Source organism: Camelus dromedarius, chromosome 1, assembly GCF_036321535.1.
Source record: "Camelus dromedarius isolate mCamDro1 chromosome 1, mCamDro1.pat, whole genome shotgun sequence".
In the NCBI taxonomy this organism is placed as follows: Eukaryota; Metazoa; Chordata; class Mammalia; order Artiodactyla; family Camelidae; genus Camelus; species Camelus dromedarius.
Window position 1 is genome coordinate 43,321,903 of NC_087436.1, and position 23,189 is coordinate 43,345,091.

At 36.8% G+C, this 23,189-nt stretch overlaps 1 protein-coding gene across 50 annotated transcripts in view; it reads right to left on the reverse strand.

Moving 5' to 3' along the window:
• The window catches only part of ANK2 (ankyrin 2), a 603,826-nt gene that overhangs the window by 222,819 nt on the left and 357,818 nt on the right, over positions 1-23,189 (reverse strand). For 5 of the 50 annotated variants that reach the window (XM_064480611.1, XM_064480792.1, XM_064480882.1 and 2 more), the window contains exon 1: positions 3,925-4,328. The exons of 20 other annotated variants lie outside the window; for them this stretch is intronic. In XM_064480611.1, coding sequence (XP_064336681.1) covers positions 3,925-4,059 — 135 coding nt within the window. In that variant the 5' untranslated portion in view covers positions 4,060-4,328. Of the gene's footprint in view, positions 1-3,924; positions 4,629-23,189 lie in introns of those variants that run through there. 25 more of the 50 variants (XM_064481197.1, XM_031467121.2, XM_064479839.1 and 22 more) reach the window with 11 other exon arrangements.

A 23,189-nucleotide genomic window follows, 5' to 3' on the forward strand; every position in this document is an offset into this window, starting at 1 on the left:
TTCTCTGTGGATTTGGAATAAGGTCTCTGGGAGTAGAGCTCTCTGGTGCCCTCAAATTTTGAGTGAAGGGAGGGATGGACTTGGAAATACTCACAACAGAGGGACTGCAGTCCAGCCTAGTCCATTATCTGTGGTTGGGGGTGGGAGTCTGCACAGGTTTGCCTACTCTTTTCCTCCACTCAAATACCTCCATGCTACTAGAGTCCTCACTGCACTAGCAAAAAGAAAAAGAGAAGCTAGCTGTAACTCGTTTGAAATGTATTTCCAAATTGCTTTCCAAATAATTAGAAAAATTTACAACACACCCAGGAATGTCTACCAGTTTCAACACAATCTTCTAAGACTGAATATTATTATATTTCATATCTTTGTTAACAGACAGAATATTTTATTTTATTGTTTTAATGTATATCTTTATAAAACAGAAATACTGTAACTAAAATTAGTATTTAGGAATTGAAAATTTTAGCAATTGATAATTTAATCATAGAAAATTTAGGAACTGTTGGAATACAGCCAGGTCTATTTGTTTACCTCCTGCTTATGGCTGCTTTTGTTCAGACAACAACAGAGTTGAATAGCTGCACCAGAGATCACACGCCCACAAAGTGTAACATTCACTCTATGGCCCTTTACAGAGTTTGCAGAATTCAGAGCTGGGATTTAAGTATTAATTTGTATATATATTTTAAAATAATGTGTTATTTGTCCAGGTATAGAATTTTAAAATTTTGTGGCATATTAGCTGTTCACCTTTTTTGCTATAATCTTTTAAAGTTGCTTTAAAGCTTAGAAAATTATTATATTGCCAAAACAATGTTTAGTTTTGTTTTCTACTTTTTTGATATAATTTCTAGGTTTAACTATGTACCATATCTAGAAATAAATTCTGGTCTGATTTTTTTAATCTTATAAAAAAATGTAAAAGCCTGTAAGTGGAATTTCAAATATGGACATACAACAATATTGTTCAAGAAGAAATTATTTTTTGTTTGTTTACTTCCAACACAATTCCTGGAAACTGATTTATTCCACATGGCTATACTCATCTATATAAACAAATGTCAAACTATTCAAAATTCTAAATAAAACTTACAGAAAAGAATGAAGCATTAATTTACATAAAGCCCAGAAGTTTTAGAACCTCAAAATTTGTATTTTTTCCATGAGTTTAGTTCTGATTATGAATAAAGCTGGACAATGTATTTATTTGAAATTTTTGGCCTAAAAACACAATAAAGTCTATAAAACATTTCTAAGTTAATTTCCAGAAGAAAAAAAGTGCTAAGGACCTCTGTTTCTGTTTTTCCCCTCAAAAAAAATTATAAAAATATCAGTTAATAAGTTCTGAACCAATTAACTTAATCATTAATTGTGACAAGCATAAATGATGAAAAGGGGCTAATTAAGAAATGTACCTAGATGATGTAAGCAGTGACTTCAGCCTTCTAGTAGCTATTTAAAAATAAAGTAAGATGATAGAGTTCTTAAGTTTGGGAAACTTAAGCTGGATAGAACTACATATTTTGCTTCAGTCATTTTTGGTATTATGAACTAACTTCTTCCCCCCTGTGTCTAAAGTGATGAAATCCCGAGTACAATATCCCTTAAGAAGGTAGATAACAGGTGCATTTCTATTTCTACCATAACTTTCCATGTCACAAAAATCACTGTATGCTCCTGTCTATAACGTCATTGACAGAAGAGTTTATTCAATGATCAGCACGTTATATTATTTAATTCAGAGAAATCAGATCATAATAATTTTTTAAAAAATCAACTCACTTTTTTTTTCCAGGGCTATACTAAGAGGGTTAGAAGGATTTCAACAAGAGAATGACATCACTATGGATTATTTCTTCTTAAAAAGTTTTCAGTCATATTCTGAACTCTGAAGTTTTGGATGAATTTCTCATTTCAGCCGTTGGACCTCAAAATCACACTAACACATCCTCTTCGTTACCTAAAAGAACGTATCAGTGCATCAAGATATCATGACTTCTGTTCTCTATATTGAAAAAAATAGGTTTTTAGGGAGAGGGTATAGCTCAGTGGTAGAGCCCATGCCTAGCATCATAGGTCCTTGGTTCAATCTCCAGTACCTCCGTTAAACAAACAAACAAACAAACAAACAAACCTAATTACATCCCCCACCCTCCAAAAATAAAAATTAAAATAAATTTTAAATTGGCTTTTATATTTAATTTTTAAAGTGCCTCTAAAATAAATTACATGCATTACATTTTAATGGTTTTTAAAAGGTGAAAAAAAATGGAATACATTTGTGTAACTTCAAAATTTTGAAGGAATTATTAACTAATATTTTAAAGAATAGTCTAAATGCTAAATTAATTTTTTAAAAATTCCTAGAAACTACCTTTTAAATCAGGTAGTTATTTGTTAGGGCATTTATTATTTATATATTGCAACTAAGTAAGCTTGTAAAGGTACTAAAGAGTTACCTAAATGTTCACCCTTTTTTGGGGGGCCCTCAGTCCAGAAATTGCACTTTAAGTGACCACTCAGAAATCCCGAATGAGGCTCCTGGTGGGTGGAGGCCACTTAAACCATAAAGTCTAACCCAGAAGGAGAAATGCACCAGCCCCTGGTCACAAACGAGGGCTGTGCGGCTGTTAAGGCAGGTGCTCTCTCACCCCAGTGGGATCGCCTCACTCCCCACCTTTTTGCTAAATCTCTTGCCTGGGGTGGCTTCTTTCCAATTCTGGAAGCACTGCCCTTGTTTGTCACTACCGTGCTGACCTGACTTTCTTTTCAATTTTGCTAACTGCAAACACGTCGTTTTTATTGATAAGCTCTTAGTTTCTGTTTCAGTTTCACTGGGATCTGATGGAACATCAATGCTACGAAATTATGAGATTCATCCAGGTCAGAGCAAAAGACAAAGAGAGAAGGAAACCTCCTCCGAGCCCTCCCTCCTGGAAATACCGGGCACCCCTGTGAAGTACAACCTCGCCGTTTCTCCCATTCAGAAATCCTCCGAATCTTAGTTTCATGGTTTCCCTCTGAAATAAACGACTCGCTATAAGGTCACATTCCTGCATCTGACAGATCAAAGATAAACTTTAGCCTCCAACAACTTGAAAATCAAAATATTTCAGAGAGATTTTTTGCCCTCCCCCTCCCCAAAATCACAATAAGCCTTTTGTAACCACTTTGAGGAACATACCATGATTATGAATTACTAAAGTCTGAAAGTCAACTTAGATTATTTGCTCAACTTTTAGGCGTCGGCACAGAATATTATCATAACCAGAACAGTATTTAAAGGTCTTTGCACTGAAGTTAGTAAAATATTAGAAATAAAATGCCTTTATAGTCTAAAGTTGGGATTCGAAATTAGCACGTGCTTAAAAAATCTTCTGTTGGGGGGAAGATATAGTTCAAGTAGAGCACAGGAGGTTCTGGGTTCAAACCCCAGTACCTGCTCTAAAAATAAATAAATGAATAAACCTAATTACCTTCCCCCTCAAAAAAATAATTTTTTAAAGAATTTTAAAAAATCTTCTGTGACCTCATAAAAATGAACTATGAATATACACACAGGCAAAATAATTTAACAGCCTGAATGTAAGTGAATCTCTGCAATATTGCTGCAAGTCACTCTATCATAAAATATATGTTTAGCTTTGGACAAAATTTCGAGTTAAAGAGACATCACTCTGACTTATTCCCAAATGTTAATTCCTAGCTGAAGCCAGCTCAGAAGGAAAAAATACGAGCACTTGGGAGCACCCAGAGGAAACAGCAGCAGGCCACTGAATCAGAGGCTGTCAGCTGGTTTGATCACATTGGTTTTGTTCCGTCAGCTTCCTCCCAGGAAGTTTAGAGGTTTAACCAGTAAGGGCCAATGTTGAGTCTCATGCCACCATCCTTTTGTCCTCCTGTTCATGGCTTAGAACTTACCCGCACCCCCAGTTCTTTGGTGTCCTCGCTGTTACAGCCATAGTAGTCTGGGGTTTTGTCCAATTCCTGCAAGTGTCCCTGTGCTCTTACGCTCTTATCCGCCTGGCAAGACGGGCAGAGAGCTGCATTCCCCATCTCAGTTCTACGGTTCCTGCCGTCAGTGGGCCGGTCTTTGCCGTCTGTGCTCTGTCCAGGGCTCTCAGGGGGACACTATCGGGGACGATTCATCCAGACGACCCTTGGCTCCTCTGCTCAGTTCCCCTACACGCCCCTCACCAGCTCTCCCCATCTGCTGACCGGGTTGCTGGTGTCAGAGAGAACTCAAAACCCCAGCAACTGCAGGCTGCCTTCAGTGACCATTTCCAATTCAGGCGCTGCCAGTCTATTTTTACACCTACCAGGCCAGTTATGCATGTCAATGGAGTGAGGGGGGTGAGGCTGAGGGGGAGCAGGCGAGGGAGGGGTGGTGTTTTGTTTTTCAGCATGCGAGCAGCCTGCTTTACACATGGACTTAAGTTCCTGCTGTGTAAACGTCTCTACATAGGAGAATTTTTGCATGACTCAGTGAATGCCTTTGAGTTTCTCCCTCTTGGTCTTTCTACAGAACACTAAAGCTGCTAATGACCTCGCTTCACCGGCATGACAGGTAAAAACTACTCTTGTAATTGCTTAAACCAAGAAGCATCCACTTGGCTTACATACATTATTCGTTATTCTTTTTTCATAATCATTTGCAGAAAAAAATTAGCCATCCTTGCAGCGTTTAAAACTCATTGGAAATACATCACTCAAAATGGTTCATTTTACACTGATATGGATGTTTTAAATTTTATAAATTATCCATAGTTTTTCATTATTCATGATGGTTCCAATGAGAACAAGCACTTGGCTTCATTTATAATTCTTGTTACTTTTTATTATTTTGACAATGTTTCCCTCAGCTCTATTAAAAAAAAAATAATGACTTTCAACACCATACATACTAGCTTTGAAACCATATTACAGATTTTTGAAGGAAATTATTTCCCATGAGGTGAGCACAGCAAATATATGGTAGATTTTTGAAAAAAATCAAGACTTTGTTATAGACCATAATGGGTTGAACTTCATTCCCCCCACTTCAGGGTTTCCCCTGTAACATTATGTATAGAATTATTTTAACAGTGCTGTCGTTCCTCATTGGTTATTTCTTTTGTGTGTGCATATCTTCTCTGCTAGATAGGTTTTAAACTATTCACTGGTAGGGTCCAGACTTAGATTTTCTGTATCACCCATCTACATGTTCTGTATTAAATGCTAAATATTTATGAAGTGTACTGAATTGAAATCAATCATTTGGGGAAAATAGGAAGTGGAAGATACTTAGAAATTAACCACATTACATTTGATAGACTAGAACTCACCTTTCCAATTTGTCACTTTTTGAAAAAACTAGAAATGCTTTGTCATTTTTTTCATTAAAAACAGCATTCCTGTAATAGTCTATCACTCTGTATTGCTGCCCAAAGCCCTATGAACTTAAATCATGTTTGCTTGATTTCTGTAAGGACCCCCATGTTGCTTTTTTACCAATCCTGTTTGAATAACCCTTTATCCCAGAGTTTATGAGCTTAGGGGATGTTACTTAATACTAGAGCCCTAAACTCCAATTTCTGAAAGGCATTATCAGCATTCAGTGGAAATATTTTTACCTTTCAGCTATAGGTGAAAGCATCATTTAAACCTCTTTTTAGAAATGTACTGACTGAACCTACAATATTAGGACAACATGGGGGGCAGGGTGTGAACATAACTTCTCCATTCATGTTAAAGAGGAGCATAACCTAAACATTTTAAATGTTAAAGGTTGGGGTGAAAGTATTCAAAACGATGGAGCTTCAATAGCGTAATGAGATTAGACTGGCAGCTGAGATGTCTCTAGCAAAGCCTTCTATGTTGCCTGAATTATTCTTATATAGACTAAGGTAATGATTTTGCATAATATGGTAATTCTCATCAAATGTTTCACATACTTGAACCACGTACTGTCCGAATTAAGTAAGCTATGATGTTTAATGATGTGGTTATAAACTTTTCTAAGAGGATGTGTTTTTAATTGTTCTATCTTCTCTAGAAGAAGGTTCTTAAAGCCTTACAATGCCTTACAAAGCCTTAACAATGGCTGCTTCTTCTTGAATATATATGAACTCTTTCATTCAAAATATAAACCAAGATTTTGGCAGCTGTTGAAAGAGGGGCACCTTTCCCCCCACCTTTAGAATCAGTTAGCTGACTATTTTTAAAACAAGAAATTTAATATTCAGCAGTCTTTACATGTAGAATCATGCAACTTAAAAACTGGAAGTGAACCCTAAAATTTCTCTCTAGCCTCCTCCCCTCATTGAGCTGAGATCTGAAAGTCTGTACTTACACACGTAAAAGGAATACCTAACTACTCCGGATTAGGGAATGATATTCCTAGGTGCTTGATAACTAATTTTACAGTGCTTTAACAGCATGAATTGTTTCCTGGCATGTTTCTGTCTCGTTAATACGTGACCCATTCTACCACTGTGCCGTCGATTTTGCTTCTCTTTCAGCCAAGCATGCCCCTCCCTTCCTCCATCAGTACATGTCCATTGTCTTTTTCAAAGCTCCTCCTAAAATTCACTTTCCCCTGAAAGTCTTAATTACCCCTATGTTAGTCTCTTAATTTGTTCTATCTTTTCGAATGAAGTTGGCACCACTATCAACTTGTACTCTTTTTACACAGAATGCCTCATCTCTCTCACTGACCTTCTCACTGAGGTGAAATACACACAATAGGATTAAATGTTTGTTAAGTAAATGAATAAAAGGCAGCCACAGATGGGCGCACGATTCATACCATCAATGTTTAACTGGACTTCATTGCCCTAAACTTCTTCTTTTACACATTAACAGTAACAGATTTGATCATTATAAACATTTTAAGCAGGACAGATCTTTCCATTTATTTCCAGATTGCAATAAACTTTAAGCCTTTGAAAACATATTAACCCTGTTTGGGGTGAATTTTCCTAGAAAGGAATTTGTAGTGCTTTGCTACAAAAGAAAAAAAAACGTTTATAAAGTACACTGAATTATGAACCAAACAAGAAACATGTTGACAAGTCTTAAAAGACACTTGTTCTAAATGATGAGCAATTAGTCTTCGTCTACCCTTCTCTCTTTTCTTCATCCCAGGAAAATCTTCTCATTCGTTCCCTAATAGAGAAAATTCATGCTTGTTTACTATCACATCCATGTTGCTATTATTAGTGCTGCCCAAAACACTTCCCATAGTGGTACCACTGCTAAAGTTGAATGCCTAAACAAGAATGCGCAAAGGAAAGACAGGTACACACCGCTGCTGTTCCTGTGACTGCTGAAATTTTCTCTTTGCTGGCTAAACAGATTTAAACTGTAGACTAGAAGATACTATAGCCATGAAAACTGAACTTCCAATGAAGTTTTCGCATTTGTGATGTCTCCAAACTTTGCCAATGATCTGATGCTTTCAGCCTGATCAAAACTAAGGGTGAGAGGGGTCCACCGAAGAGGGCATTACTTCAGAAGGTAAGACCTTTCCAGTTTGACTCCTAGTGCTTCACTAAGAAATAAGAGTGGCCACCAGGCAGGTTTGTCACAAAGGCTTGGATGACCTGACAACCTATATACCTAACATTGTGTTGCCTAGAAGGCAAGGTTAGCAAATACTGTGCAGCACCCATGCCTTAATAATGTGCCAGCAGACTACTGGAATCTCTGTGGACATGGCAAGGGATATGCTTTCTGCCTGGGCAGAACAATGTCACCACTGTTTCTCAAAAATGCTTCAAAGTCATTAGGGCAAATTACTCAGAAAGCAAATATTTGCATGTTTGGCCACACTTAGAGCAGGACACTTGAATGTGGTGCATGAGTTAGAAAGTGAAATTCAAAACCTCCACGATGTGACATATTTGCAATATCTTCTTAAATTCCCAGGCAATTTTACTGTTATTATTTCATCTGTATTGCTGTTTCAAATCCATCAAAAGAGAGAGGTGATTAAGGACTGAAAGCAAAAGCTAGCTCTATCTCAGCTGTAATCTGAAAGTAGAGGCTGAAGTCCCTATGACAGCAAATCTGAAAACCATCCACTACAGTTTTAAGAAGAAGCAATGATTACAGAAACATCAGAAAACTAACACCTTGGAGAAGAAATAACTGCCTCAGTTCTATAATTTAACCTGAAGAGTTAGATCACAGGTCCTGCAGAGGCATAAAAAGATCTCTAAGAGAGGAGTAATGAATCCCAGATTTTGGTTCTACCACTAATTTACCTGGGTGGATCTGTGTGCCTCCACCAAATCTGGGCTTTCATTTTCTCTTTTTTAAAATAAGGGGATGAGACTGGATGATTTCTATATTCCTTCCAGCTCTGAAGTTCTTTACTTCTATGAAACAGAACTGTTAACATAAACATACATCTAACACAAGGTGGTAGTTGAAGCTAACCATCTATTTAGTTCATTAGCATGAAAAGCAAAAAAAAAAAAAAAAGATTAGAACTACTCAGCATCTGCACATCATGCATCTCTGGTTCTATGAGCTGACTATGTTCAGTAGCATTTCCCTGGGAGACTCATGAGGGAAGATGAAAGGACCACAGTGTGAAATATGAAAATCTCTAGGTTGGTAACCAGGAGCTCTTTTCAAGATGAGGCCTCTTTTGCTCTGACTCCACCATTCCTGAATACTAGCCCCACTGCAAACCTGGAAACATTTTGGAAACCACACCCTGCCAGTTTTCTACACCTCATAATTTGTAAAACAACCTTCACCTGGAATGAGCTCGCTCACCAAAACTGACATAGTAAGACAGCTTTATAGGACCTTGTAGAACAAGATTTTGCAAACCAACTGCATAAGCTAGTAGGGGTTTTATTCTTCCTCAGACTAAAAATGTGTTCTTAAAGGGCAAGTGCTATCATATTAAACATACTTAAAAAAAAATATTTTGCCAGAAGTCTTTAAAGTGGCACATCAGAAAAAAAGTTTCACTCAGAATCATGGAAATTAAATTTTCCCTCTCTTCCAAGTTGTAAGGGTTATTCAAGAATATCTATCACACATATTTTTAAAAATCAGTGTAGAGTCTCTCTCAACCTAAACTATGCATGTGCAAAATAAATTGTCCTAACATGATATTTAGTTAGCACTTTGTATTTTGCAGATCATTACTAATATGTAAGATTTATGTTACATTTGCTGAATTTAGAAATCTGCTTAGATTACAAACCGTCTCCCTCTTTTTTTTTCACCATGGTAACCATAATTGAAGACTGATTGTTTTGGTCAAATGTATTTATCTGATTAGAGTCATATTTCATTACTCTAATTGTGTGCAAAATTCTCCATGCCCAACCACATGAAACCAAGGACAAGTTCTTCTAACTTTGGGAACCACTGACCTGTGGAAATACAACTGGAACATTTTATGCAACAACTGAGGCGGCATGTTATTTTCCCCCTTGTCTGGGTACATTCAATATCATTTCTTTGGCTAAAGTTAAATATGTAATGATTTTCACTAGTTGGATCTGTTATATAATTGATCGATCAGGACAATTGCTGCATAATTTATAGATCTACACTCGATTCCCTATATTAACGCATAACTTTCCCACTTGAGGTCAGTACAAAGGAGTTTTACTGTTTATGCAGTACACAAATTAACTGAAGTGAATACTGCCAGGCTATTTATGTGCCCGCAAACATCAATTAGCCAATTTAATTTTACGTTCCTGCCAGCTATTATTTCCATTGCAGACTGCTGTCTCTTGACTTCTAGTATATAAAAGAGGACATTCTTCAGTAAACAGTGCTAACAACTTTTCTGGAGGCTCCTCCACACAAGGCCCACCACAAAGTGGGCCCTCGATAAATGTCGTTGCCTGACATTAAAGAGACTGTGAGATAAGAAGTGGAGGGAGTGCAAAGCCAGCCTAAAGGGCCATTTGACTAATTCTATGCTGTCGTGTTAAACTGGATTTTGAAACACAACAAGAATAAAACAATTTAGCCATTGTGCACTCCCAATTTTTCTGAAGAAAAATATGTGTGTACAAAATACTCAGAAAAAGGTTCACTACTAAAGCAGGGGTTCCGGACAAGCTTTGTTTATAGAGAGGGTCAAGTGATGAAAGTCAAAAAGCAGGAAGGGGGCGCCATTACAATCTGGCTTTAAGAGTTACGTTTTGAAACGTAAGTCAGTGTTTTAGTTCACTGACATTCCTTGTAAGTTTCCATCTGTAAAGGAGGAAGACAGCTGATAGAGGCAATCTGAAAAGTACTCTGTCAAGGTGATTTTCCAATGAATGAATGGTGCATGGTGCAACTGTAGCTCAGTTAATGGGGAAAGTCTAGTGCTTGAAGGGGCAACGTTCTCAGTGGCTGAGGAGAAAGCTGACCAGCTCTGCTCTGTATGTTGATGCCACAATTGTCTAGACATATCTATCAAAGAGGTCTCTCACATGCCACAGCGGTGAGACATGGGACTTGAGCTTTAGGACAAGATAAACCGAAGTGCTGTCCTAATGAGAATTTATGATCAATCTCTCCAAATAATGTCTGACAATTAAGCATATTGGAAACCCCACTCCTAAGCTCAAATGAATTATCCATGACTGAGACCAGCAAATAAAAATTCACTTATCCCTACCATACTGCTCAATTCCCACTTCACTCAGTATCTGGACAATGTTTCCCTTTGATGGTTCACAGGCATTAAGCTACATGCATTTATATTCTCAGTTAGTACAGTCACCCTAGAGGTTCTAGAAAAATAGCCACTGTTTATTAACTTTTTGGGTTATGACATATAATATAAGGGTTTAAGTGTTTTGATACATTTGTCATTACTGAAAGAATGTCTTCAGTTGTAAAACAGAGTCTAGTTCAGTGTAATCAGATATTTTAATCTGTTGGTCTCAAATTATTTTAAAATAATATTTTCCAAACAAAATAAATGCACACAGGTACACATACACACACACACACACACACACACACACACACACACACACACACACACACAGATCATTTGCAATGAAGCAGGAGACACAGACATTTAAAATACACTGCCAGGCTATAGACAGGCATTGATCACTCAAGAACAAATTCAAGTTCAAAATAAATATCTAATACTGGTTCAAACTGGAACAGATATGAGTATTTATCAAAATTACCGTTTAAACTGATATATTATGAGGATGGTAACTGATTTCCTTGCACTGTGTTAAAACACTGAATCAAGTAGGTTCATCCAGGTGTGCTGTACTTACCTCAGGGACTGATTGTAAAATATGGTATCACTAGTATTTTAAAAGCTGCATGTTGAGTGTGCATTTAATCAAGAATTAATGAACTGCAATTATAAAATGATAGGCTAAATTCAGCTTATTTCGAAGACTGTGAACACTTGGAGTACCAGAAAGAACCTGAACTTTATTGTCCAACTGATAATTAATTAGGGCTGTATTTCAAGATCTCTCTAGAGCAAATTTATTCTGTGCACCTTAAGGTGTAAATGTTTATAATCTTTCACATATTATTCATATTGGAATAAATATCCTGATTCTATGTCACTTGTTCTCCCTGGAAAACGGGAGAATTTTGAAAAGTTTTTAATTGTCCTCTACTTTTTTTTTTTTTGACAACAATAATTTTACAGGCAATCAAAAACCATGGGAATATAAAAATAAAAACATAAAATTAATATCATTAATTCAGTTTTTCCAAAATTGTGTCAGTGTGGTCTTATGTCCTGCAAGCTACAATGTTATTCGCCATATGTTGTTAAGAAATGAATATGGGGAGGAGGAGCTGGTATAACTCAGTGGTAGAGCACATGCTTAGCATGCATGAGGTCCTGGGTTCAATCCCCAGTACCTACATTAAAAGAAAAAGAAGAAGAAATGAATACTTGACAGAGCACTGTCTGTGGCCATCTTGAAATTTATTCTCACGCGTATAATAATGAACTACAGTAAATAGACTCATGCTAATGTTTGTATGTGTATAATCTTTAGAGTTATAAGTTTATAAATCACTCTATGAGGTCAATGTATCATGTATCTTCTCTGCAGAAGATAAGAAGGGAAGGAACGTAAATATGATAAGAAAATACAGACCTGTTTCTAAAACTTAAGAATTTTCCTTTTAAGAGGAGTTATTTTTAAAATCTTTTTAATAGAAATGTTTTTCCTTTCTACTAGATCTTTAGAGCTGGCATTTAAACCGTCTCAGAGCTTTTCCCGGTCAATAAAGAATCTCCCCCCTGAGCTACTGTCCTCCCGAAACCTGCTCCTCACTTTGTCTTCTCACCAACAAGCGCCCCTACACACCTTGCTGCTTAAACTGGAAATGCTGATGTTTTTGATATTCCCTTTTCTTACACCCAGTCCTGAGGGGTCAACTTTTTTCCATCCCTTTGCCACTCTGTTAGGTCAGGAATTAATTCTCTGTTGATTGAGCATAACCATCTCATAAAGAGTTTCCTCTTTCTAGTCCTGCTCTATTCCAATCCATTCTGTACACCACAGCCAGAGTGATCTTTCAAAGCTTAAACCTGTTCAGGGCACTTCTTATAATCTTCAGGATAAAAGGGAAAATCTTTACTGCAGTATACAGAGTCCTGCGGGATCTAACCCCCTCCCTCCCTCATCTTAACCTGTTCGCTTGTAATTTCTTCTGGAGTTTTATAAACAACTAATACTCCATCGGGACCACCTCCCTGTCTCCCTGTGTATTGACAAGACTTCTCTTGGAAGCCCTGCCTGGCCAGGATTAAGGGCCTATTGTGAACATGGAGTCATCACAGCGACAGCTACACTGCACTGTCTGTAATCAGCTCTTTTTGTGCCTGTTTCCTTCACTAGAGTATGAGCTCTTCATATTTTCTTTTTCTGTTTGTCTCTAGTGCTTCTGATAATGCCTCTAATATAGCAGACACCCATATTTAATTACCGAATATATAAAAAATAAAGTTCTTCCCTAACACATTTAAAATAAGATTGCTCTGCAAACATTTATTTCATTCATTCCATATTTATTCAGCACTATATGCCAGGCCCAAACATATCACTTAAATAAAAAGAGACAAATGTGTAATATGTCTGATATACACACAGAAATGCTCCAAGAAATCTCTGAGAACGGCAGTCTGCAGCTATCTATTCAATTATCAGGAAATGCTCCTTAGTTTTGTTCACATTACTATTCTGTCAGCTCCTATGTGATTATTTTTTCAGATGTTTGATTTTGTAGTGAAATGGTCTAGGCACTGAACCTACTGGTAATCATCTGAATGTGAGGACGGTGAAAAGACCAAAAATACAAATGACCACAAGAGTGTTGGTAGCCACAAGCCAGAAGATGGTTTTAAGACAATTGATCACACCATGGATATTTCATCCACACCTAAACTCCACAGAGAGGAATCACTGCTAATGCCAGACAAATGCAGTGATTGTTCTCTAGAGGTAAAATAGATTACTCTGACAATAGATGTCTACACACACACACACACACAGCTCTGCAGGTTGGACATCATGGGCCTCCAAGGTATTCTGTGTGGTAGAAACCTCTTTTCCTTCCATTCTTTCCACCTGTACAGCTGCTCTCTGCTCTTGCATTATAGGCTCTTTTTAAAATTGATAATAATAGGTCATCAATAGATTCCTGCACTTACTGTCACATCTAACCCTCTTCACAGCCATTACCTCTCTGCGGCCAAGATCTTCTCTGACACTGCCTCCAGTCTGTGCCACTCACTTCCTCCTCCTCTTCTCCACTGTTTCTCTTTATTTCTTCACATGTATCCTTACTTCTAACATGTCTTACCTTTAATGCAAACACTAACCTTTTGTAAACAACAACAACCAATAATATAGCAAATTCATGAATCAATGTACAGTAAGTACTCATAGAAAAGATGTGCATTTCCTACTTTCATTCATAAAAAACAACTAATTAAAGTGATTAGGTGGAATTCTACAATTTTAACCACTAGTAGACATCAGTGACTCAGATATATGTTAACTGCGGTAAATGTGCATTTTGTAAAAAGGAGCACCATAAAAATTCAAATTCTTGCCTTCTTTTTTTATGACACTTCGGAAGTTTGAAATTTTCCAATTTCTAAATGCCTATGGTAATAACATTTATTTCTGACTTCATATTTTGATAACTCAAAGGACTCTACTGCAAGATACTAATCAGATTTTGTCAAATTTCAATAAACACATAGGTCATGTTCTATTTGGTTGACTAAGAAGCATGTTATGGAAATTCTTCCTAAAAAAGAATCATCGATAAGTATAAATCTAGCCTCCGTTAACCACTGACATTTTTAAAATGTCAATTTTACTGAAATATGTTCGTTCTATTTTAATAACGTTCGATTTTAGCCGCTTTGGGGATCAAATGTTAAAAACCATTTCTGCTAAGTTTCCTTCTCTTGGCTCTGGAACCCAAAATAGTTCAGTTTATTAATATCCCACAGTAAGATAAGGGAGGATCGATCTCTCTATGTTAGAAAGATATCATACAGATCCTTGACCTCACCATTCAGCAAAGCAGAAATGGCACTCAAAGACCTCCTCGTGCTGCCCACCTTTTTGCGTCTGGAGTCAACAATACCTCAGTGGCCTTCCTTTTCCAGTTTGCTTTGTATTTATGTTTGGGTGCTCCCTGTGGCCCAGTGAAAAAACTAACTTTCAAGAAATTTGAGAACTATCTCCAGCTGCAGTTTGATAAGCTGACTTCCAATTAACCAACCATTTGATATTTTGGATCTATGAGACCTAACTCATCTGTCCTCCACTCTTACAACAGATTCCTGTGGAAGACGTGCAGGACTTAGACATCTGCTGTGAAGCTATTTTGATTGCTGGAGATGTGAGTCGGACTTGAGCACTTGATAATTTTAACCATTCTCCTTCTTCCTTTAATCTTATTATTGAAGACCTTACTATACTATAGTATAAACTACATTATGACTCTTAAGAGGTCCCTCTATGCATTTTGCTTTGTTCCCTGAAATCTTAGAAATATTTTTGTGTATCTTAGTGATCTATAATCCAGATCACAGATACTTTTCTCTCTAGCGTCATAAGACGGAGAAGTACAGATACAGGTTATCCAAAGTTTTCTCTTTCTTCCTTTTTAAACTTTACTTTTTCCATTTGACAACGGGGGTCGTAATCATTTCTACCCCATGGTATTGCTGACAGATTAAATACATTGCTACATCTTATGTGCTTAGCACAGTGCCTGACACATAGCTTTGTTCAGGAAATGTTAGCTATGATTATTTATTTTTACCTTTATCCTTTTTTTGGATTGGATGGCCCCAAATCATATCTATTATCTATTCTACAGTTTAACTTAAAAGTATTACAAAATCGGATATTGTGTCATAGTATGGGTTAGAGAGCAGGCATAGGCTTTGGAATGAGATATCTGGAATCTGTCTCTCACTCAAGGATTTATTTTCTGTGAGATTTGGGGACAAATGAATTCATCATTCTAAGCCTCATTTTCTTCACCTAAAAGATGAGGTTGAAAATATCTATCTTACTGTGAGAATTAAATAAACAACAAATAATTGCAAAAAACAAGTATAGAGCCTATATGTTCTTACTTCTCTTGGCATCCCATTGGCTGCCTCCATTCATCCTTAATTTCAGGACAAATGGGTCAGACTTCCTCAGACTTCCACTCAGTGGTAGCTCACAATGAAATCATCCTCAGAAGAAGCTTCTCCTGTTCCCCTGTCTCACTTACCAACCATTTAGAAGCAAGTCCTTGTACCTTCCCCTGTATCTCAAGACAACTGAAAATTATGTTACTCCCACAGTATAACTTCATTTTCCTTCACATGTTGTCACTAAAGAGGAGTAACACTTACGGCTAAATATTGTCTGTGTGATCAAAACGCTAGTGCCTCTCTCTTGCTAGAGGGCTGCCAGGAAGAGGGTCGTGGGTCGTACAACTTCCAAGGTACGTTCATCACATTTTTCTTTTCCTGACACTGAATCTCGGTCCCATGATCAATATCAGTGAAGGGTACCATGCTGGCCAAGAAGAGATGATGGCTTGATTCTCAAGTATTGATGGCTGCTGAAATTCCCCATGGCCCAATAAAAACCCCAGCGTTGACTGTTTCTTACATCGGTGATAAGGTAATTATGTGATATCCAGCTGAGCCCAGTCTCTGCAACCACATCGGGTCTAATGTTGGATCCCAAAGGCGCCCATCTATTTCGTGGGCCGTTTCTGGCTGAGACAGTGCCTTCATGCCTCAGGCTGGAGTTGGAAGGTATAAAGTAGTGCTGCAAAATGATCCTATACTTTAAATTTCGATACTTTTTAATTTACAGAATTTGTTTTTCAATTTCACACACTTATGAAAAGGATCCATCCCTTTGTTAAATCTTATTAAAATGATCCCTCCCTTAAGTACATTTGAAGTACATACTTCAGTAAAACTGTAACACTCTAACTTCAATATATTAAACACTCAGGACGGGAGAAGTAGATATTATTATTATTATCAAAACACATATAAAAATGGAAATAAAACTTTGAAAAATGTAGATGTATAGACTATAGATACATATGTACATACATATACATACATATCATGCCTTAGGAACAGAATTCCAAGGATAAGCTTTCTCAGAGAAGAACCTACTTCAAAATGAGCTAACTAGGAAAAAAACAAAACCCTCTAATCAAGTTGTATTAGCATTTATGGGCTGAGTGTTGTAACATCTCAGAGTAGTAGTCTATTTTTTCTTTTATATGGTAGAGACACTTTCCTGGTCAACTTTACTACTCTGGTAGGTCAAATTCTTGACCTGTTTACTTCATGGTATTAAATGATAATTGAACTCAAGGAGGAAAGTGGAGGGGGAAGCCTTTGAACCCTTAAAGCTCTTGTCTATACATTTCATTCTTATATCTTGCCCAGCTGTGTTTTTATCCCTGAATCTCCTATGAAAATGCATGTGGGTTCACATAGAGAAAAACTGCTTCTTCAGGATATGGACAATCACAAAGATCCCATTTAACTCTCCTGCGCTTTAGTGTGCAGGAATGTGAGAAGGTTTTATACTCAGCTACAATACACTGCTTGTTGCAACAGAAGTGCGCCTTTGGTGTTCTGTCCTGCAGGTTGGTCCCCACTTGAGAGAGTCTACAAAATATGCTGATACGCCACAGGTGCTTGTGCAGCCTTTAAAGTCTAAGTGAGCTGCACTCTTCCTTGCTTTACTTTTGCATTACAATGATGTGCCTGCTTTTTAGCAGCTTTCCAGTGGGAGAAACCTATACATATTGGGAGAGGGACTCCTTCAAAAGTTTTATAAACCACTGGAACACAGAAATGCATCACAAGGAATGAAACTCAGATTTCAGGAAAACAGCCTATACCTAAATAAACTGTATGCCTGAGTCACTGGCCTGCAGCCACCTCATCACAGGAGCTTGGGTGACATTCATTAAAATAGAGCAGGTAGAGAGCAAGGAAAGTTACTGAGTTTAGCCAAGCTTTAGGGCAGCTAGACATGCCATTAATATGCACTGCAGTTTGAACAGGATCAAGGTTAAGGGGAGAAACAATGCAAACAGGAGTTATGAGACAGCGTTGCCAGCCTAATTTGTAGACTTCATACACCCCAAAGGGAAGTTTCAAGTCCTACAAAGACAAGGAAATTTGTATTGAAAATAGTAAAATTAATAGTTTACAAAGTTATTAATTTATAGTCTTAAACATTAGTGTGACTTTAAGATGCAAATATAGTGTATTAACATTTAAATACACAAGTACATGGAAAGGTTAAAAAATATTTTTCCAGAAAACTTTCTGTCCCATCCTTCATAGCATCGTTAATTTCCTTGTTAACATACGCAGTTGAGAATAGCTGTTCACAAAATATTAAAACCTCTGGTTCTGTTCTATTCTGTGATAATTGCTTATGCTTGGTACACTCTACAAGTTACCCAAATTTGCTTTCTAAATCTGATTCAGAAGACTAATCTATGACAAATTGGAGTTAAGGACACAAAAATAGTAATTAGATGTTTAGAATCTACTCTGTCTTAGGCAATGGTGACATTGCCTGTATCAGGAAGAAAATCGTCCGTCATTATGGGCACAGCAAGCTCATCAAATCCCTTGACACCAGGGCATTAGGCTGTTCCACACAGGACACTGTTCTCACCATGCATTAAAACTCTGAAGCCCATAGGCTTAGAGAAAGAACCTAAACTCCTCCTAGGTAAACACATGTAGTTATCACTATATCATACAGTTATTTACATAGAGAAAATGCATGTAATGTTAACAGAAGTACCTGTATGGTCTCTGATCAGTGGTCGAGTGCTCTGCAGGAGGTGGTTTAAAACACATGCTCAACTTACAATATCATTATACATTTGACTATAACTAAGAATTTAGTGTTGTGAGTGAACCAACATTACATACCTAAATATTTTACCAAGCTAGATTGAGGTGGACAAGTGAATTCCTACGGGTAAAGAAAACAGAAGGAAAATTTTTACTTAGTTCAGCTATGGGGTGACGAAGTTAATTAAAATGAGAAATGGAGTGCACTGCTGGGAGGGACCAGGGGGTGAGTCATGAGCTGTGAGAGTACTACTTGTATATGGAGAGCAGAAAATTATCAGAGATTCAACTATGGTATTTCAGAGAGAAAGTTAATTCTCATGGCCTAAGAGGAAAAAGGGCAACTCGGTCATACATTATCACCACTGAAGCAGAAGCAGCGCATTATACAGGTCCTTGCAGATTCATGGTGTTTCTTAGTTACAAAAAAGAAGCAGAGAAGTAGGACAATTATCCCAGTAATCAAACTACAGAAAATTATAATTTTGCACACCAGCGGGAAGATGAAAAGTGCTCAGCAAATGTCTAATTGCAATGTTATTTTATCATCAGGAAATAAATAAATACACTTCTACCCATTACCAAAACAAAGATCTTTTAAATTGACATTTTACGGTCATTTTACAAACTTTAAAAAGGATTCAGGGATAAAATGAGAAAAATAAGAAAAGCATTGCAGCAATGTCAAGGTCATCTATGTCAAGAGAGTGATGCTTAGTATAAGACAGACACGTGATTCATTAAGACCAACTTCAGATATTTGAAAAATCACATGATCATGGATAAAATACAATTCTAGTAATTTGAGTTATATTATTGATATACTATACATAAGTTCTTTGCATGTGCCATTTTTTAAAATATTAATTTAGGTAAAAATATGCAGAACTATATGTAAAACAAAAAACCCCAAACAATTCTGTTTTGCATTTATAATTCCATTATAGCTTTAAAGTAAATTAAAAAAATACAACAGTCTCTTTTTTTGAATGTGTCTGGGAGTTCAAGAGACAGCAAAAGTTATTCTAAACTGTACAAGATAGCAGCCGCTCACCTGAGCCTGCCCGCTCTCCCCAAGAGTGTACTATCCATCCTTTAATAAATCCTCACTTAACTTTTTAAAAAAAATAAAAAAATAAAAAAATAAATAAACTGTACAAGATAATTGTGTCTCCTAAGTTTTTCTCTCATGAAGACGTAGACACAATTAGTTAATTAGTAATAAATTCTGTAGCTAAAAACAATTCACTGATAGAAATTTTGAGAGTTTGAACTATCAAACAGGCTAGATTGCTGTTTACCTTTGAATCTTTGTCTTAATTATAATTCATATGATTTCTTCCAGATTTGTTAATTGAAATTCTACTGTAAGAAAAATATTTCCCTTCTCCTTGCTTATTAATTTAATTATCCAATTATTTATTTCTATTAGTACATTTATATATTTTAGTATATTAGACTCATGGATATTTATTTTATTCTATCAGTTATAATTCATTACTTTCATTATTTATTTTGTTGCTCAAATTTCTCTGTAGTAGGTCACTGGGAGCTCCTTCAGGTTGGCACGCCCCGTCATTTTTTAAGCACTTTCTTACTTGATTCAGCCATTTTCACAAGGAGTTTTGGTTCCTCATATTGGAAAACTGTATTTAGAAAAGGCCTGGGCTACATATGCTCATTGCTACTGAGATGCCATTGCTGTAAGGCCCTCTCAGCAGACATAGCTAGGAGATGTATGTACATATACACACACAACACATCTGTCTATTTCTCTTTATATCTATGTGTATATGTGTGCGTATAAAACAATGAGTTTATACTGATGCCTTCATGGATATTTTTAATCCTTTGAGTGATAAGTATATTTCCTTTGCTCCTTCTCTCACATTTAAAGAGGGGGGAAATCTAGTGATATAGTATGTAATTTTTACCAAATGCATGGTGCTTTCAAAAACATTGTTTCATTTTAGTCCTTACAACCACTCTGTATATATATAATATATATACATATATATTATATATATATATATTATTTAATCAGAGTTCATCATAAACCTGGATTTACAGAAAAGAAAACCAAATCTGAGCATCCGATCACCAGAACGTGGTAGAGCAAAGCAGGATTCCAACTCTAAATTTCATATTTTAATATTTCTTACACTACAGCAAAACAGAAAGATAGAAAATAGTTTTACTTTTTGGCCTTTATATGTAAAGTCTCTGTATTTAAGTAAGAGAGACATCATCTTGTTACCATTTCAAACTCACCATGTATAGAGGAGTGTATTTTTATTTTCCACCCTGAATTGTACTTGAAATTCATTTCTATCAATGATACAATCACTTTTAGTATCACTGAAATGTATAATCTTAAAGCCATGCCATTCACCTCTTTTGTTCCCTACTCCCAGTTGAGTGCTAATAACCACCCTGTCTCCCTCCCCACTGATCTCCCTGTGCAACTCTTCTAATTCAAGCCCTGTTCCCATCTCTTGGATTACTTTACAGCCTCCGGGGTGACCCCACGAGCACCACTGCCTCCCCATAAGCTTACATCATCACAGAACTTTCCACAGTTTCTTATTTTTTGCTTCACTGAGCTCAGTCACCTCTTCCTTGCTCTAAGGCTCTCCTGTGTAGCCAGCTTTATTTCCAACTATCCACCAATCCCCGTCCAGCCCTACACTCCGGTCAGGTCACGCCAGGCTGTTCATCAACTTCTAGGCCTGTCCTCTGAGACAGTCTCTCCACCTAAGTCAAACTTACCTGTCCTCCTAAGGCCCAGCCTGAAGTGCCCAACCATCACAAAAACCAAAAGCTAGCACACTGATCTAGCACTATCCTCTAATTTTTTTCCTCATTGACATTATTAACCTTGAACACCTATCTAGCAGTTGTTTGAGAAAATGTGTTTTTTCACTCAATCAAAAATCTTTAACACTCAACATAAAACTTAGCGCAGAGTAGTTATTCACTTAATTATCTGATGCAAGGAGCTGCACTATCTGCAATTATATCTGAGCTCACATTGGAAATAGGGAGGGTGAGCGACAAGAAATGAATCATGATAAGCTTTTTTTTTTAATCTAACACAAGAAAGGAAAGAAATAATCAAGTACAATCTCAAAGAGCTTCTGGGTGACTCTAAGTGGAAAATGTAAAACTTTTCAGCATAATTATCTGAGTTTCTTGATAAATCGAGTTTTATGGAAATTTAAAGATCATTGGAGTGACTAAATTGTTTCATAAGCTCTTACACAATTTACTGTAGAATACATAACCCAGAAGGCTTATGTGTAAAGGCTAATAACAGCGATTAAAGAGGCATGCAACTCAGGTAGCAATCTTCCTTCAATGGCAAAAAAAATTTCTTATATTAGCTTACTACAAATTCTTCTACTGTCTTTCCATTGTTGCTTTCAAGTAGAAAAGCTGAAAGTTCTAAAATACTGCCTCTTGTGTTAAATGGCTGGGTATGGGTGTTTTATGTGACAAAGTCCTTTATATGTTTTGATAAAGTGTTTGTAGTCATAGGGTTGGCATCTGCTACTGGGTCCTTTGCCATCTGCTATCTCCCCATTAATGACAACTTGTGCTTTCACAGATGGCTTTTTTCTCCCCTACCCACGCCCAGTCTTTGATTCCTGTCCCTCAAAGCCCACACTCCAGCCCCATATTTTGTAGGTGACTGCCCTGAACAAAAGCTCCGTTTCCTAAGTGACCTCTTCCTCAAAGGAGTTACTGTTTCCAGGTAACCTATTCTCCTTACACTCACTTCATTGGTTTCAGTCGTGCTAGGATGTGACATAGTTTAATTAAGCATCTGGCCCAGTTTGAGGCAGGAGCCATAAATAAGAAGGAAGTTTGGATTTCTTACCCTTGGAAGAACCAAGAGATGTCTTACTTTCACTGAGCTCTACAGTTGAATGGTTTGTGAATTGCTGAGGTTTCCTTATGTGTTTACTATGGGCTCTTGTTCACCGCAGCACCCTGCAGTTCAAAGGTAGCTACCATTACTACCATTGGATCTTTGTAAAATGACTAACAACACCATGATGGTATTTGTCTGTGGGTTTGTAAGTCGTGGCATGGTCAGTATTCAGAGGCTCTAATAGAAAATAAGGGAACCGCAATAAACTTCTTCCTGTGAAATGACTCAAATCAGTACCTGAAATACAAAACGAAAAGAACCACACAGCTTCATAGGATTACTTCATTTTCTATATCCTGCCTTAACAACTTCCAGAAAATTTCAAATACCACAACAGGAACTATTTCCTTCCATTATTTCTTCTGCCAGATAAGAGCTTACAAATACAAGACCTATTAAAGAAAACTTGCATCACATACACAAAAATAGACAATATCCATTCCAACTTAATGTCCCAAATAACATTTTATTCTTGTTATTTGTGAAAGTACCTATCACCCAAGGTGGTCTGAGAGCTTCTTGGATGAATGCAGTGTGTCTGGGACATGGTGGCATCTCAAAAAAAAATTCCTATTAAATGAAGAAAACCTTGGAAATGCCACTGAACTATCTCAATCAGTTACAAAAATAAAGAGAAGCCAAGATAATTTAAAATGGTGCAGAATCATACAACAGAAAGAATTCTAACAGATTTTAGGTCCTTATCATTTTATAGGTGTTTACTCAAAGTCACAGTTGGTAGACAGAATTACACACAAGCCTCCTGAATTTGTTTTCATGGAGCTTTAGAAGAATCTGGTAATTTTGTGTAAATATCACTTATTAAATTAGTAAACAGCTTTCTGGTATGTTGCCTGTTCTTTATAACCTTAG